General features: G+C 34.2%; 2 protein-coding genes across 3 annotated transcripts in view; both read left to right on the top strand.

The window, feature by feature from the left end:
* LOC120766886 (zinc finger protein 84) overlaps positions 1–5,396 on the top strand; it is a 28,753-nt gene extending 23,357 nt beyond the window's left edge. For both annotated transcript variants that reach the window (XM_040092632.1, XM_040092633.1), the window contains 3 exons: positions 3,049–3,902; positions 3,973–4,069; positions 4,721–5,396. In XM_040092632.1, coding sequence (XP_039948566.1) covers positions 3,049–3,902; positions 3,973–4,069; positions 4,721–4,863 — 1,094 coding nt within the window. In that variant the 3' untranslated portion in view covers positions 4,864–5,396. The remainder of the gene's footprint in view (positions 1–3,048; positions 3,903–3,972; positions 4,070–4,720) is intronic.
* Positions 5,397–16,103: 10,707 nt separating this feature from the next.
* Positions 16,104–18,731, top strand: LOC120766207 (uridine 5'-monophosphate synthase). Its single transcript, XM_040091578.1, has 3 exons — positions 16,104–16,538; positions 16,595–17,102; positions 17,826–18,731. The coding sequence occupies exons 1-3, from the start codon at positions 16,398–16,400 to the stop codon at positions 18,638–18,640; spliced, it is 1,464 nt and encodes a 487-aa protein (XP_039947512.1). The 5' UTR covers positions 16,104–16,397; the 3' UTR covers positions 18,641–18,731.
* The last annotated feature ends 170 nt before the right edge of the window (positions 18,732–18,901 follow it).

Raw genomic sequence — 18,901 nt, 5'->3', positions numbered from 1 at the left:
GCGTTTTACTGTAATATAATATGACATATTTTTACTGCTAAACAATGTACCAACCATATCTGTCCAAAGAGAAAATTTCTATTAAATATACATCCCAAATTATTAAATTATTTCTGTATATCCTGACTTGCTTACGTTGGTTTTAGGGTTGATAAGTTTTCGACCATAAAAAGTGCTATTTATATATAGATTTTTCTTGCTTACATGCGTCCTACATATTGAAAGCATGGCTGCATTGAATACCCTGGAAAAAATCCTCGCTGTGCCAAACCAATTTAGCAGCGTCAGCAGTCTGGGTAGCCATTTGTACGCATACACGTGTAGCGACTTATGCTTGTAGGCGAATAAAAACCCCACAGCCTTTCTTTGTTGGGGTAGGTTGCCCAAATAATTGTATGGCCCTTTAAATTTTGTTTGTCCTTTTTCGTAATACTTCGTTTCGCTTTTGCATTGACTTATTCCAAAGTTGGATAATAACCATTTGTTTGGTGTGGTATTGGGTGGGAATAAATAATCGATATGAATCTGTAAGTGTCATAGAAGTTATTCACATTTGCTGCATCCTGTTTATACCTTCGTATATGTTGGAAAATACTTCGTAAGGCTTATTGAATGAAGCCCGTATTAGATGCACCTTTGTTGTTGTTATTCAATTAAAAATCTACTCTATATTTTTAACTACGGCTTAATGATTGTTCCTTATAGTAAATGAATAATTATAACCGGCATGAATGAGGGATCTCAGTGTTTTTAAGCCAAACATAATGCTTTATTGTTTTCCATATAACTTTCAGACTAAAACAACTTGAGAAATTTTTAGAAAAAAAACAGCTTAGAAAGGTTTAAGGGGCCATACCAGTGTGACGCATGAAAAATTAGCCGATTTTCGTGAATTTTTTTAAAAGAAAGTACTAGATTGAATGTTTCGACATTCTATGGACGTAATAAGGTATATTTTTAGCTATATTAAATTTTTTTTTTACAAAAATATTGAAAAATAACGGAGTTATGTGCTGTCTGCGGAAGTGCCGAAAAAAAAGTGCCTCAACTGCTGGCATGATTCCGGTCGATTGAGTAGCTGAAACAAAAAAATTCAAAATGTTTATTAAACTTAAATATATTTTCTATACAATGAACTACGATCTTTGGAAAATATCAAAAATTAAGAAAATGGCGTAATTTTGAAAAAAAAAAATCGTTTTTTTTTACGAAAAAAATGGTCGTTTTTTTAATGCCAAATTGACAATTTTCAACCAATCAAAAAGATCGTAGTCTATTGTATAGCAAATGTATTCAACTATATCCAGTTTTAATTTGAAGTCGATCGGTCAATTTCTCGTTGAGTTATAATGTCAGCAATTTTGAAAAATGTCGTTTCGAGAAAAACGCGTTTAAAGTTTCACTTATATATGTTTGCACCTCTGAGCGGTCGCTATTTAGAACGCTGCCATTCAAAAACTGTTTAAGATACGACCTCGCCGATTTCACAGGATATTTTTGAATATATAAACTATCGAAAAAGCAAAAAAAAAAAATTTTGAAAGTGTCACACTGGTATAGCCCCTTAAATTGGCAAAATGCCATAAGGTTAAACTTCTTCTTCTTCCTTATTGGCGTAGACACCGCTTACGTGATTATAGCCAAGTTAACAACACCGCGCCAGTCGTTTCTTTCTTGCGCAACGTGGCGCCAATTGGAGATTCCCAGCGAAGTCAGGTCCTTCTCCACCTGGTCTTCCTCGGCTTCCCCCGGCGAGAACTGCGTCAATTACATTCAGAGCGGGAGAGTTTTTTTCCATTGGTACGACGTAACCTAGCCAGCGTAGCCGCTGTCTCTCAATTCGCTCTCGATATCGTCGTATAACTCGTACAGTCTATTATTCCATCGAATGCGATATTGGCCGTTGACAATGTGCAATGCACCGCCTTCCGCAGAACTTTTCTCTCGAAAACTCGTAACTTCGACTCATCAGATGTTGTCATCGTCCATGCCTCTGCACCATATAGTAGGACGGGAATAATGAGTGACTTATAGAGTTTGGCCTTTGATCGTCGAGAGAGGGCATTACTTCTCAATTGCCTACCCAGGTGTTACTTCGCTGTTGGCAAGAGTTATTCTGCATTGGATTTCGAAGATGGCATCGTTGTTGGTGTTAATATTGGTTCCAATATGGACGAAATTATCAACGACTTCGAAGTTATGACTGTCAAAAGTGACGTGGGAGCCAAGCGACAGTGGATATTTCGTCTTGCCCTCATTCACTACAAGACCCCTAGATTTAACAGCGCGGATGTTGAGGCCTATGATATCAATATCATCGGCGTACGCCAGCATCTGTACACTCTTATAGAAGATTCTACCTGCTCGATTAAACTCTGCAACTCGAATATATTTTTCCAGCAGTAGATTGAAGAAGTCGCACGATAGAGAGTCGCCTTCTCTGAAACATCGTTTGGTATAGAACGACTCGGATAGGTCCTTCTCAATACTGACTGAGCTTTTGGTAGACAGCCGTATTAGTTCTGCGAGGATACCAAATTCAGATATAGTGGCATAAAGTCAGGTCCCATTTATGCTGTGAAAAGCAGCTTTTAAATCTACGAAGAAAAACACTTGTTATAAGCCTCGCGGTATGGCCTTCAGTGTGTTCGATGAATTTTGAATTTTTCGGTTTCGGCTCATTTTTGATGCACCATTTTCTAGATTGTTTGACAGTCACACCTTCATATTTATAAAACGTTATTCGTTGCGCTAGCTATATTGTCAAGCGTCTCTTTTGCAAACTCTACTCAAAGTCATTTTTGTAAACGATTTAGTAGGTCTTTTGATTCGAGTCCAGCTATATATCTGATGTAATTTTTTAAGGGATTGATAATTTTCGTGTCTTCAAGATTTAAACTTTGCTCATCGAATGGCGGAGAAAACTGATTATTATTCAAAGTTATTGTTTTAAATATGCTTTATGTAATTTCGTTATTTAATAATAAAGAATCGTCTCATTAACAAACATTTAATTATATGTTTCATCTCCTTGCGCCAATTTTCCAGTTTTAAATCAACAAATTTTGCAAAATGTCAATCAGTCGTGGCAAACATTGGCCAATACTGCCAACACCGTTGATTACTCGTCTCATTTGCTATCCGCAACACTGCCAATCTCAATACAACACTTCCTCAAATATTCCGAAACAATAAAGAAGGAATCCTCAGGTATTGTCGGCTCTCAAATCAACTCAGGGAATTTAAATTTGAGCAATCTGGATACATCACCATCGGGTTTTAAGGGTGATGTTCTCAAGAATGGCACGAATTTGAGTCTGGCACTCGGCGGTGTCGCACTCGCTCCACCGTCCAATCAGCAAGCAAATGGCGCTACACATCACAATGGCGGTATTGTTGGCATGGATCATACTGGCCATATGACCAATATGACAGATAATACAAATAATGGTGCATCTCTACATCAGGCTGTTAATGGCAATGTACCAAATCCAAATGTCAATGGACAAGCAAACAATGGTCAACCCACCACTAATGGTACGGTTACGAATGGTAACACGGTTACGAGCACTGCACCGGCTGGCACCACGACTACCTCAACCGGTGGTACTACAACGACCACTGGCAAGAAAACCCGAAAGAAGAAGCCACCAAAGGAGAAGAAGCCACGCCCGAAACCGGGTGAGATACGTGAGATTAAAGCTTTGGATGGTTCTACGCTCTATTGCTGCCCCGAATGTCAGATGGCCTATCCCGATCGTAGTTTAATCGAACAACATGTTATCTCACATGCCGTAGAGCGGCGGTTCGTTTGCGACATCTGCAATGCAGCATTGAAGCGTAAAGATCATTTGACCCGTCACAAGCTATCGCACATACCGGATAGACCACATGTTTGCAATGTAAGTGTATTTGAGAAAGATCTTTATTAAAATATTGTATTTAATTTTGTGAATTTTTCACACGCAATAGATTTGCATGAAGTCATTCAAGCGTAAGGAGCAATTAACACTGCACATTGTCATACATTCCGGGGAAAAGAAACATGTTTGCGTCGAGTGTGGCAAAGGTAAGGAAAAATGCATATTCGAAAAAAAATAAAAACTATATATTTAAATTAGAAACTATAATGTTAAGTATGTGCTAGAGTTTTTGTAATTCGACAACTCAATGAGTCCACGTAGTAAGAGGACAATATATTAGAAACTCTCAAACAATAAAAAGTCAGCAAAACGCACATTTATTTGAATGGTCTGGCGATTTCCCTCAGCAGATATAATTATTGAAGAACGAATCTCACCAAAGTGCTGATCGTATTTTAATTACACCAAAATTCAATCAGCATTTCGTATTGTCGAATCGAGTATACTGAAGTTCCTGAACACTAATACTAAATACTAAAATTATTGAAGCTTCCGCAAAATAAAATAATTTATGTTAACCTAAAACTCTTCCTTCTTGACTGTCCCGTGTTCGGGAGGTCAAGATACTTGGGAGCGCATACATTCTGCTATCCCACAGAGCTGGCAGGAATCGATATTAAACGCATGTGCAAATTTGTACTGCCTACTAAGCGTTTTGCTAATATATAGTTCGACTTCTTCTTTTCTAAGGCCTCACAAAGGACTACATATAGTAGTCCACATGCGATCTTTGTTCAGCCATCTAACCTAACCCAATCTAATGTACGTTTATATGTTCTTTTCACACTTCATTGCAGGCTTCTACCGTAAAGATCATCTGCGCAAGCATACACGATCGCACATTGCACGTCGCGTTAAGTCGGAAGTATCAGCGCAGAATGTAAATGGCGGCAGTGGCACCGGAAACACTGCTCAAAACAACACGATACAAGGCTCCTGAGGTTCGTACAAGGACTTTTGGTAAATCTTCAAAAAAACTTCACTCGTGCTACAGCATGTTGAAGGCATCAACTGCCATGACCGCGCTTATACAAAACCGCGTCTCATGTTAGTGGGTGCAGTCAATGTGTGTGTAGTGTGAAGTTTCTCTGAATGTTTATCAATTGTCCTGCTGAGCCTTAAACGATGTAAAAAGAAGCTGAAAGATAGTAGCAAGTATGCGAAAGAAAGTGAATTTTTTTCTAATTAATCATGAGAAGGTAGTGTTTTTTATTTTAATTTACAACTATTTTGGTAAAAGGTTGAAGAATGTTAGAAAGAGAAGTTGTGCAAAAGAATAATAACGTTCACAATCGCACAAAGCTACATACATACATATGGATATGTATAAAGTAGAACACGGCGTCGCATTTGCAATTGAACGCCAATAATAACAACAACTAGTAATAACTGAAACCGTTAAATAGCAATTTCGATGTACAAAATATTTATTTAAAATATATACTGATATTAGGAAGACAAAAAAAAAACACACTGAAAACTAAAAACAAAAATATTATTTTTGCTGAAAAAAGTAAAAAATATTATTAAACAATATTTTAACGAGACGAATAGCAACTCATGGTGAAGAACGCGCAAATAATTACAGACATACATATGTACCATATATGTATAGGTACATGTGTGCTTAATTGTACGCGCATTTATTCACACATACATATGTATGTAGAAAAAAGAAAAAGCAAAAAACTAAATTAATTTTATGATAGTGAATAATTTTGTTTGTTTTATTTTTGAGGATCTGTGATCTTTTTTGGCTATAAAAAATGAATAAAAGACAAGACAACAAACGATCGCTAATAATAAATACAATTATAAGTGAGAGTGAGTATAAAAATTACAATTGTAATATTACATAATAGCTAGTAGACACACTTATGTGCATACATAAGTAAAAATAATATAAAAACTGAAGCAAATATTATTAGTTTTTGTATTACAAATAAAAAAATAAATCACGTGCAATTTAATTTATTGTATATTTTTTGTATTTTGTTTTCAATTCTGTTGTACCTAATTTTTGTTCTGTTCAAGTTTTTCCATATTTAATCAAGTATTAATTAAGTATTAAGTAAAAAAATAAAAAAAACGCGAAGTAAGTACTTTGGGTTAAACATAAGTATATATATATATACATATTAAGTATACACAAATACATACATACATACATATTTGCAAACAATTTGTAATTGAGTTAAAAATTGTATTAGAACTGCTAAGACTTACACTGTACGGCACAACAATTAATCTAAACATTTACGTATGTATGTATAGTACACATGTAAATGGATGTACATATACATATATACACATACATACAAAAATTTAATGTAAATAAGCATTAAAATATGTAACACAGTCAAGTATCTACGGCATTTATTATGTATATAGTACATACGCGCATACAATTGAAACATATAAAATTACTATATTTCTAGTTTAGGATTTTTTATGAACAGCTTAATTGAAGAAAAAAATTTTAAAAATTTAAAACATTATTTTTCGAGCCACGCAATTACACCCTGACCGACTGACTGCTGGAGCTCCACACACCAAACCAAATATCGAAACATACATACCTACATATAGGACAGTTAACATTCTAAGTTTTATTTAAGCAAGACTCACATTAGATTCAATTATAGCAAGTATGTACGTACCTTCAATGAAAAAATTTGATGTTGTTTGTTCAATGACTGTAAGGTTATTGAATGTGTTTGACAGATGTCATGCCAAGCAAACGGGAAAAAGTTAGTGTTCATCCAAAACAAATGTTCCCTACTAACATATTTGAATCTTAAAGCTCATTTCATACCGGTACACCGAAAATATATATGTACGTGCCTACACGGACTTGCCTATTTTATATTTATACCCTGAACAGGTTTTTCAATAAGAGCGCTACAAAAGAAATATTCGATGCCATTATGTATGGAACTCGATTTCTTTTGCATGGCCACCACGATCTTGCTTGCAGAAGTCCAGACGCTGAACCCATTAACGACAAACATAAATCGGACGATACTGCTGCAATTTCAAGTTCGATATTCGTACGAAGTTCATCAATCATGGCTGGCTTCTTGGCATAGACCATAGATTTGACGTAGCCCCAAAGGAAATAGTCTAACGGCGTCAAACCGCGCGACCGAGGCGGCCAATCGATTATGACAGTCGCTGTCTAGCTTGTGGCGCCGTCCTGTTAAAACCACATATTGCCCAAGTCCATATCATCCAATTCGAACCAAAAATAATCGGTTATCATTGAGCGGTAGCAATTCCCGTTCACAGTAACGTTCCGGTCTTGATCATCACGGAATAAGTGATAAACAGTACCAAATCGTCATTTTTTCGGATTGCATTATGACTCATGGAGTACGTGTGGGTTGCTGCCTGACTAATAAGGCATATTTTGTTTATTGACGAAGTCATTCAGCCAGAAATGAACCACATCGCTGAAGATGATTTTTCGATGAAAATCCAGGCCATTTTCAAGTTTCTGCTCAGCTCAATTCACGAACATATGACGATTCTGGTGGTCAAGTGGTCTCAGTTCTTGCGTCAATCTGATCTTTTAAGAATATGTTCGCAAAATTCGTTACAACGACGTCACAGAGATGCCCAACGCTTGAGAACGGCGTGTGAGAGGCTAATTTGTGTCTTCCTCAATTGATGAGCTAGCGGCAGCAATATCCTCGACACTATGGGCACTTCTTTATCTCACTGGCACAGTAACATTTTTTCTTGATTCATTATTCTTTGGCCACTATTTGTTCAGAATCCTGATCCACTTGTTATGTATTCATGTATTTTAATTCTTATAAGACTACTGCAGACGATTCTTCCAAAAAAAATGGATATTTTAAAGCTTGAAGTTTGGAATGATAAACATAATTGCCTCTACGACTTTGTCGTGCGCTAAACCAAACATTTACAGCGCTTTCGACAAATCAAGATTTTCTTCGACTACAATTACAAAAACTTTGTACGCAAAGTAATCATATTGAGCAAGCACTGGGGCAGCAGCTGCAATAGTTATTCCAGTAAAAACACTTTTCGCTGGCACAAATTGTTTTTAACAAGCCGAGCCACACAAAATCTTCATTTTATCAACACATGTTATATTTTGTTCATCGTAATCAATCTGACTGCTCCAACGGTATTAAATTTGACAAGAAAACTGACAACTCCAATAAAAGTAGTATTTACCGACCAAATTCAATTTACCATTCAAATTAAATGTATTTCGACTTGCCAACCACAAGACAAGTACTAACAAATTTTCAAATTCAACTAAATCCATGCATACATATACAATAAATAAGATACAAATTTATATACATACATATATAAAATAGATTAAAATAAATAAGCTATACAAACATTGCCATTAATACAGTTAAGCACATCATAAATAAATAACCACTGAACAATAAACAATAAGAAGCAAATACAACAAACAATACTTGAAATACAAATTTTGCAGTAAACATATAGTTCAATTCAAGTTCATACAAAGTATAGAAATGTAAGATCAACTACATATTTATAACTTAATCAAATGAGCGTATAAAGATCTATTTTTTGTAAGTTAGCCAGCTAAGCCGTATTTATACAAAAAACTAAGCTAAAAAATTCCCAAATACAAACAAATTAATTCAGTAAAAAAATATATAAATGAAACTTGTAAAACATCACCAAATTTACGGCGATTATTTTTCTACTAACAAACGTGCAAACCGTGAATAAACAAAATAGTCTATAATGTAAAATTTTGTCAAGAGTGTACTGAGCACAAACGACTAAGTACATACTATATAAGTGTTTGTATGTTTGTGCTGTGGAAATTTCATAAAAAACAACACACGGTCATGAATAAATGCGCTTCAAAGTGCCGAACGTGTTGTTGTTTCCATGTAAGAGAGCCATCAAACTATATAATTAATAATACATAACAGACTTACATACATACATGCATATAACAAAATGCGAATTAAAGTTCAAACACTTATTTCAAGTGACAGCAAAGATTTGTTCAAATTAATTGCATTTGACTCAGCAGCGCTCATAATTAACTTGTACTCGTATAACAATAAAATAAAACACTAACACACTAATAAGTTACAAATGCTGCAAATAAATACATTTATAGACTTCGTAAAAGCCTACTCCTTGCAAAGAGTTAGCAAAATCATATTCGTGGTCAACAAATAATCAAGCGTATTTCAGTATACTGAGGTATAACTACAATAAATACGATTAACTGATAGATCACTGAATAATAACCAATATAACAGACAATTTTTATATATAACGTAACTAATAGAGTCAATCCTAAAAATACAAAGGTATAAACATTTAAGGGAACTTTTTTTTATAATAGCAGTTTTTCAGTATCATAAATAATACTTTTTTAGGAGGGATAAAATTTCAAACTTTTTTGCGAGCAAATCATCTATTAACATAACTTTTCATAAAACTACATAAAAATAAATTTCTTTTATCTTAATTTTGAAGCTTTCAAAGTGTCATGAAATAATCGAGAACTAGTTAAACCATGATTCAATAATATAGCAAAAGTTGTGGTGATAGCCCAAAAATAAGAATTTCTCAGAAATGTTTTAACTAAAAATGTCAAAATCAGTGTTTGCTTTGTTTTTATAATTCGAAAATAAGTTTTTCAACGCTCCAACCAGAAGGTTGTGTCAATAGCCCAAAAACAACAATTTGTGAAAATTAATTGGAACCATAATGTCAAAATCAGCCGTTTTCTTTTGTATTGTTCTGTCTTTACCATGAATCAATTATAGAAAGTTACGTCGATATGGAGCGTGCTTCCTCTTACGACAGCAATGATTGTATTTATAATATCAAAATTAGTTGTTTTTTGCCCTTCTCATGATTTTTCAGAATTTGATACTTTTGGGTAATTTACAATCTATTCGCATTCAGTTATCACTCAATAAAGGCCTTTTCATTGGTTGAAAATTAAAAAAAAAATTATTTCTTAAGCATAAAAAACAAAAAACAATACAAAAACAAACGGCTGATTTTGACATTATGGATCCAATTATTTTTGACAATTTGTTGTTTTTAGGCTATCGACGCAGCCTTGAATAATTGAATCATGGTTTTTATGATTCAAGAAATAAATTGCACAGCAATACAGTGTGAACCTCCCTTTAATTACATATAAAAACATAAAGACGTTAGCGAAATAGAAAACCATGAAATTCGAAAACGTTTAGATGTACGAAGGCAAATTCATGCGAAAAGTACAAATTGTGCATTAAATTGATGTAATCACTATTTAGAAAAACCAGAAAGAATATAAAAAAGAAGTTTGTTCACTGAAAATAGTTAAAGTTTACAACAAAATGATTTATTGCTGGCCATGGACTTACATACATTACATACGCTCAAATCATACACGCTATACATATTTCACCTTGAATCAGCTAGCGACTGGAAAGAAAATGGAAAATAAAAGCTTCTAGGCGCTTCCATTTAAACTTTCGTGAAACAAAATAATAACACTTGCATTCCTTTATAACAACTTGCCATACACATGCGTAGGTTCTTCACAACAACTTTTTAATATAAAATGCACTTACTTTTTTAGACATCTTTCATCAATTTCATTACCTGCATTTTGCTTGAAACTGATCTTTAAAACTTTTCAATGCGTGACTCATCTAAATATAATATACTTACTATAGATAAAAAACTACTACTTACATTTCCTTCGCTTCTTGAGCTACCCAGCGATCTCAGCGGAACAAAGATCATTTGAATTAATTAATCACTAATTTTACCACTTTTTAAAACCGTAACAAATATTTTAATATGTTCTCAAATAAATACGGTGAGTTGCCTAAAACCTGAGTTTCACACAATATCGAATCAAGCAAGCACACTAGACACTGTTTTCGTAAGCACGCTCATCAAACGGAATCATTTTCATTTGTATTTGATTGATGTGTAACTAATATAAAATAATTAAGCGAAAATGTAATCTAAAAATAAAATAAAATTAAAGTAAACAACAACAAAGAAATTAAATGAACTCAGGGATAGAGCCTCCAAAAATTTAATAAATAAAAGACATGCAATATTTTAGCAAAAAACAAAGGAAAAAAAACAAAAACCAAAACAAAAATATAATAATTGCTTATACGAAATTTTAAATTTAACAAATTTTAACGAGAATGAAAATATATGTCTAAAATACTTGAAATAACAAAACGTAAAAATTCAAAAAGAAAAACTGAAAGCACCGGAAGAAACTATAAAACCATTTAATTGATATAAAACTTTAAATATGTAGTAAGCAGATAGAACTTAAAAGTAAAAAAAACAACTCAAGCATATTTGAAAGCGTCAAACAAAATGCGAACAAAGCTTACATATGAAATTAAAACATTTTAAACAATTTCACACACACAAAATTTTGCACAATACTTATTAAATAATTTATGTACTCTTGTATGGCAAACAAAAAACTTAAAAAAAAGATAAAGCAAATTTATTGTAATTTGAACTACAAATCTTGTTTTGCTTTAAAATATTTTCAATTTTTTGTGATAAAATAGATAATGTATGTATACATTCGTATAACTACTATATGTAACTTAACTCTTTTGGTATATATTCGGATAGGAACCAAAAACAAAAAATAAGTTGTAGAAGTTTGTGTTTGGGGCTTAAAAGTGATACGATAGAATTTTGCAAGGTGTTTACGGTTTTTGTTGCTGTTGCTGAATGACAGTAGTAGTGCAGTTTACTTTAATCATGCATAACTATGTGCCACCTGCAACTTAAAATATTGAGGTATAAGAAATACTACATAAAGCAGTGGCAGCATTGCCGTTAGTAAGCCTAGTAGGTTTCAGTGATGATTATAAATACATATTACGGTAACCGTTATTACCCTAGTTGATTTTCTTTTTTTTTACAAACGCTCCCTGAAGCTTCAGCATTTGCTCTAAAAACCAAACAAAGCTCTTTATTTTCAATATGAACGTTGGCTAAGCTATTTTATTTTTATCAAACATTTAATTTTTTGATCTTTTGCAATATTTTTTGGCAAATAAACCTACAGAGAATGATATTTTCATACAATATTTTCCATTCTGAAAACTTCTTCAAAAAGGTCTCATTAATTTTTTGTGAAACCATTTCTTTAAAAGTTATACGCAGTTAAGTTAGTACACCATGTCGTATGAGCGACACAGAATGTATACATAAATTCATACGGTGCACCATGTCGTATGAGTGACACAGAATGTATACATAAATCACTTGTATGAATGCTTAGGTCATTGGACTAACACAATACATATACCATGCTTGTTGCTTTTTTAGCTTTTTTCACGTTTATATTGTAAACTATTATTTGACAAAAATATGTCAATATTTTAAATGTACAATTTTAGGTTTAAAAATGCTTTTACACCATACTGCTAGTCCATTAGTTGCCTTCAATAACTTTTAATTTTGGTTTTTGGTTATAATACGCTGATTTCAGCGTTAAATAAGACACCTTTAAGATAATGTCTACACATATTGTGTTAGGAATGTTTAGACTTTACAAAATATCTATAATTTTGTTTGCATTAATTTTACTCTCCTACTTGCTATAATATAAAGTAGTTTAAATAATTTTTACGTTTGAGCAAACAGTTGTAAGGTTAGAAAGTAGTTGGATGGCAAAATTGATAACAATCGGTATGAAAGATAATATTTTTGTAAACGACCTGAAATGAGTAGTTTATTTTTATATGCAGAAAGATATAGGGTGTAGCGTATGGCGAGTGCGTCATGACCTTGATCAGGTTTTCAAATATTAATATATATGTAGGTATGTAATAGTAAGCTGCGAACAAAAGACGACTTGGTAGTACGTAGTAGGATTAAAACAAAACTATTTTTATGAAAATATGGACTGTAAAATCAAACGATATGGAAGAATGAAATATTAGATGCTCGCCACTAGGAAAACCAGTGAGCATATGAAATACTTGTATTATTGTAAAGAAATGCATGCATACGAGTACATAAGTACATTGGTTAAATGAATATTCACGAAAAATATAAAAATTAAATTCACTTTACAGCAGCTGTTTTTCACTTATTAAATTAGAAATGAAAATTTTGAAAAAAATTTAATATTATAAAAGATAGTTTACGACAATGGTGATATAGTATTGGTGTAGCAACAATTACATAATAAATTCTTCAATTGGACTCACTCAGAAAAACCAGCAACGTTTATGAAGCATAGTAATTAGAAATTATGAGGAAGTAAGCAGACTTGCATACAAGCAAGTAAACGGAAGGCGCGTATTTATTTGACAGCAATGAGGATACTGAAATATGTTTAGGATGATGCATATATTATAATTCTTAAACTTATTAACTTAACAAATTACTTCAAAGTATTTCATAAAAATGAAAGGTGTGTATAATGTAAGGCAAATGATATAATAATGAGCATATAAATAATTACACAAAAGAATTGAGCGAAACAAGCTAATGTGCGGTATTGTACTAAATTATGAATAACTTTGTACTTGAATTAATATTTTATTTAAACTTAAGTCAAGATATTCAAATAAAATATAATCATTTCAATTCAAATATATGCCAGGCGTTTTTATTTCCAGAAAAGCTGTTGACAATTCATTGACAATTCAACGCTTGATACATTTTTTAGTTATATAAGAATGTGTCAGAAATCGACATTTGAAGGAGTTAAGTAGATAAATGTTAACACTCAAGGGTGGAGTAGGGTTTCGAATTGTCTTAAGTGAGCATAATATCTCAAGAAGATTGTGTTAAAGTCGATTCAAGCAAAACTGACGAAGTTACTTTTTTTATATACTACTATTGCTATTTTGATGCCTGACTTATGAACTTTTCGCATCAGATTTCAAACTTTTAAAGCGTTTTTAAAAAACAAAAACTCACGTTTTCAAAGTCGGTGCCCCTCATAACTTAATAACTACTGCAATTCAAAACACTATTTCTTTAATATTTGTATATATTAACATTTTAACCAATTTAATCGCACAAAATTAGGTTTTCCTTCAAAGGACCCAGTGGCAAAGCGCTTATCTAACAATATAATTTTGATTTTAAATGATCCAACACCGAGCTATGAGCTGCACCGCAATTCAAATTCGAGACGCCCTAGAATAATTTTTGCCATTTTTTTTTTAATTTCCCCTTTAAAATTTAACAGAATATTATTCAAATGCCATATTATAATCTACCATTAGTTCTTTCAAATAGACTTTAACTGTTTCGAGCTGAAGCTGTCGCTATATAAGTAAAGCAGGCGCCGTGCCTGGTCAGTGCTTAGGTGAGTCTCGCGCATGGATGCAATTTGATTTGAAAGCGTCACGTTGGCTTCAGGAGAGGCTGGCTGCCATCTGCCGCTATATAAGTAAAGCAGGCGCCGTGCCTAGTCAATGCTTAGGTGATTCTCGCGCATCGATTGGTTTGATTTGAAAGCGACACGTTGGCTTCAGGAGAAGCTGGCTGCATCTGTCGCTATATAAGTAAAGCAGGCGCCGTGCCTGGTCAGTGCTTAGGTGATTCTCGCGCATCGATTGGTTTGATTTGAAAGCGACACGTTGGCTTCAGGAGAGGCTGGCTGCCATCTGCCGCTATATAAGTAAAGCAGGCGCCGTGCCTGGTCAGTGCTTAGGTGATTCTCGCGCATCGATGTGATTTGATTTGTAAGCGACACGTTGGCTTCAGGAGAGGCTGGCTGCCATCTGTCGCTATATAAGTAAAGCAGGCGCCGTGCCTGGTCAGTGCTTAGGTGATTCTCGCGTATCGTTGTGATTTGATTTGTAAGCGACACGTTGGCTTCAGGAGAAACTGGCTGCTTCTGTCGCTATATAAGTAAAGCAGGCGCCGTGCCTGGTCAGTGCTTAGGTGATTATCGCGCATCGATGTGATTTGGTTTGTAAGCGACGCGTTGGCTTCAGGAGAAGCTAACTGCATCTGTCGCTATATAAGTAAAGCAGGCGCTGTGCCTAGTCAATGCTTAGGTGGTTCTCGCGCATCGAAGTGATTTGATTGGCAAGCGACACATTGGCTTCAGGAGAAACTGGCTGCTTCTGTCGCTATATAAGTAAAGCAGGCGCCGTGCCTGGTCAGTGCTTAGGTGATTCTCGCGTATCGCTGTGATTTGTAAGCGACACGTTGGCTTCAGGAGAGGCTGGCTGCCATCTGCCGCTATATAAGTAAAGCAGGCGCCGTGCCTGGTCAGTGCTTAGGTGAATCTCGCGCATCGATGTGATTTGATTGGCAAGCGACACGTTGGCTTCAGGAGAGGCTGGCTGCCATCTGCCGCTATATAAGTAAAGCAGGCGCCGTGCCTGGTCAGTGCTTAGGTGATTCTCGCGTATCGCTGTGATTTGATTGGCAAGCGATACGTTGGCTTCAGGAGAAACTGGCTACTTCTGTCGCTATATACTAAGTAAAGCAGGCGTCATGCCTCAATGTGATTTAATTTTGAAGTCACAAGGTGACTTACATGGGACACGGTGTTTCTTTCTTGATATTAATAACTTCGTAGCAAACTTAATATATACTGCTCAAGGAATAAAAATCTCAAAGCGCTTTAAAGAAACATTTGAAGCGGCTTTTTGAACACTTAATTTTAAACACTCACTAATCACTAAATGGAATTTGAAATTATAGACGTTTATATAATAATTCCAAATTATACTTCCCCAAATAGAAATAAAGATTTGTTGGAAAAGGCGCGTATCATATCTTGAAAAAAAACAACAACTCAGTAAAAACAGTAAAAATTAGCCAGAACCGAAACAAATAGCCAAACAGGAAGTATTAACAGATTTATAAGCTGAATCCGTAGAAAATTGAAAATTGAAGATAACACAACAGTACTAAACTTAAAGTTTTTTTTTCTCGATTAAGCTGATACATCATGAAGAACAGCTCACGAAATTTAAAATTTAAACAGTTTTACTAACACTGTTGTAATTAAATTCGCCTAACTTTACGAACACATTGAGTGTTTAATCTGACAACACCTTGATAACAAGACAGAGTTACCAAATCATCTTTTTATATTGGAGATAGTGGATTTTTATTTAAACAAATTAGTAAAGAAAATACTTTAATAAACCGTGTTATAACAAACAGACAAAGCGCAATACAGTTTTAAATAATTATACATTAGTTATAAAAAATACTTACGAAATTGGTCTGCAACTATTGTTGAGGAATGTCAACCCTACTCATGCTAGCTTTACAGGCCGGTTGGAAACATCATCTCACAGTTGTTTGCCACCGCTCATAAGAGTCGTCAATACGTTATTAGATATCGCAGCGGCAGCGTGATTTCAACCATTCCAAAAACGTGCATTTGTGATAGCTTTAAAAAGCGACTAATATTAAGCAATTATATTTCAACACCTGTTAAAAAAATTCACTAAAATGGCTGATGAACGAAAGGCTCTCGCAATAAAATTATATGAAATCAATGCTTTCAAATTCGGCGATTTCAAAATGAAAGTGGGCATTAATTCACCTGTTTACTTTGATTTACGCGTAATTGTTAGCTATCCGGAAGTGATGGTAGGTTCTATTTAAATATACATTCATTCGGATAACTTCCTCTATTTTGTTTATAGAAAACAGTTTCGGATTTAATTGCCGCCCACATCAAAGAGCACCAATTGACGGCGAAACACGTTTGTGGTGTCCCATATACAGCTCTTCCATTGGCCACTTTGGTCTCCGTACAGCAAGGTACCCCTATGCTGGTGCGACGTAAGGAAGCAAAAGATTATGGCACCAAAAAGCTTATCGAAGGTCTCTACAATGCAGGAGACACGTGTCTAATTGTTGAAGATGTCGTAACATCTGGTTCAAGTGTTTTGGATACAGTACGCGATTTGCAAAAAGAAGGTATTGTTGTCACCGATGCCGTCGTGGTTGTTGATCGAGAGCAAGGGGGAGCGATGAATATCGCAAAACAGCAAGTGCGCATGCACTCTTTATTTACGCTGTCCTTTCTTCTTAACACGTTGCTCGATGCAGGAAAGATTCAACGCGACACTGTGGATGCAGTTGCAAAATATATTGCTGCATATCAAATTAAAGGGGATGGATCGTTTGTAAATCCACAGAGTAAAGTTGGTGAGTAAACATACAGAAAAAGTAAATCATTCAAATAAAAAATGGTTATTTATTGTTGTATTGATATAATCGGTTGGTAAATTGTGTATATATTTGATTATTTGGGTAGATCCTTTTAATAGCAATTTTGTTTTTTTACAATTTGTTTCATTAAATTATATGCCAGATTGTTAAGATATCAAAGGGTTTTATTAATATCAATTTAGTATTGAAAGCATAGCCAACAAAATATAATAAAACGTTTGCGCATCATTAATATACGATATATACATAAATTAATCTCAATATAAAAAATTATCAGTAATTTTACTATAGCCGTGAAAAAACCAAAATACATACATATGTATGTCTATCATCATCACCATCATATATTGATATAACTTATCACAATTGTTGGATATATATTTTATTATCATGATAATATTTATTTATTAGTAGCGCTCAGATATTTACTGATTGATGAGTTAATACTTTGCAAAATTTAATTAGATTTAGAATATTTGGTTAATTGTTTCGAAGCAATTTTGGTTGATATCGTCATTGTATCTAATAACCGTTATTTGTTTGCGGAATGCTGCAGTGATGATTGTTCTTGATCAGGTAAAATGCTCTTTCGTTCTGGTAACGTTAACTACTAACACTGCTAAAGAGTTTTTATTAAAAATGTATGTATTACTATTTCAAAATATTTTTACTATGATTTTTCCCTTTTCTTACTTTCAGCTAATGAATTCTCAAAGACTAAGCTTTCATTCGAGCATCGCGCCACCTTAGCGAAATCTGAGCTAGCCAAGCAGCTTTTCCATCTGATGGCTAGCAAAAAGACAAACCTTTGCCTTGCCGCTGATCTCACTAAATCTGATGAAATTCTTAATATTGCTGAAATTTGTGGGCCTTATATTTGCGTGCTTAAAACACACATTGACATCGTAGAGGATTTTGATGAAGCATTTATACAGAAGTTACGCTGCTTGGCTGATAAACACAATTTCTTAATAATGGAAGATCGCAAATTTGCCGATATTGGAAATACGGTGTCCCTTCAATATGGCAAAGGCGTATATAAAATAGCGAACTGGGCGGATTTAGTTACAGCGCACGCACTTTCAGGTCGTAGCATATTGCAAGGACTCAAAGCCGGTCTTGCTGACAGTGCATCAGATGGAAGAAAACATGGCGTATTTTTACTTGCCGAATTGTCTAATTCAGGCAGTTTAATCGATGCTAAGTATTCCGAAGCGGCTAGTAAGATTGCAACTGAAGGCGCAGACATTGATTTTGTTGCTGGTGTTGTGTGTCAATCGGCCAGCTGCTTCCATTTCCCTGGTTTAGTTCAACTTACACCGGGTGTAAAAATCGATGATACTGTCGACCAGCTGGGGCAGCAATATCAAACACCCGAGCATGTAGTGCAGGAACGTGGTGCCGATATCGGTGTGGTGGGACGTGGAATTTTACAAGCTAAGTGTGTTGAAAAAGCAGCAGCTCTATACCGTGATCGGCTTTGGGCAGCATATACTGATCGCATAGCGAAATAGTATCATATTAATGCATTCTATATTAAATATTTGTCTTACCTTTTATAATTATGACGAGGGTACAAATAATTATTAATTAAAATCTGATAAATCTGTCTTTTAATTATGATTTTTGTTAGATGGGAAATTCAAGTATTTGGTTTTGCACTAATGATAGTGTTTAAACGTCTAAATCATAAATTTATAGGAATTTTATGTTACAATATTAAAAATTATGGAAAATTTTAAAGTAAAAGTTATTAAAATTATATAAAACCGATC

Source organism: Bactrocera tryoni, chromosome 1, assembly GCF_016617805.1.
Source record: "Bactrocera tryoni isolate S06 chromosome 1, CSIRO_BtryS06_freeze2, whole genome shotgun sequence".
Classification (NCBI taxonomy): Eukaryota; Metazoa; Arthropoda; class Insecta; order Diptera; family Tephritidae; genus Bactrocera; species Bactrocera tryoni.
The sequence above is the reverse complement of the archived record's forward strand: the minus strand, read 5'-3'. Positions and strand labels throughout refer to the sequence as shown.

Bases quoted from the DNA above. Each gene is read 5' to 3' on its own strand.
- LOC120766207 (XM_040091578.1), top strand. From the start codon at position 16,398: ATGGCTGATGAACGAAAGGCTCTCGCAATAAAATTATATGAAATCAAT. The intron at 16,539-16,594 runs GTAGGTTCTATT...TTTTGTTTATAG, and splicing joins TTAGCTATCCGGAAGTGATG to AAAACAGTTTCGGATTTAAT. The intron at 17,103-17,825 runs GTGAGTAAACAT...TCTTACTTTCAG, and splicing joins AAATCCACAGAGTAAAGTTG to CTAATGAATTCTCAAAGACT.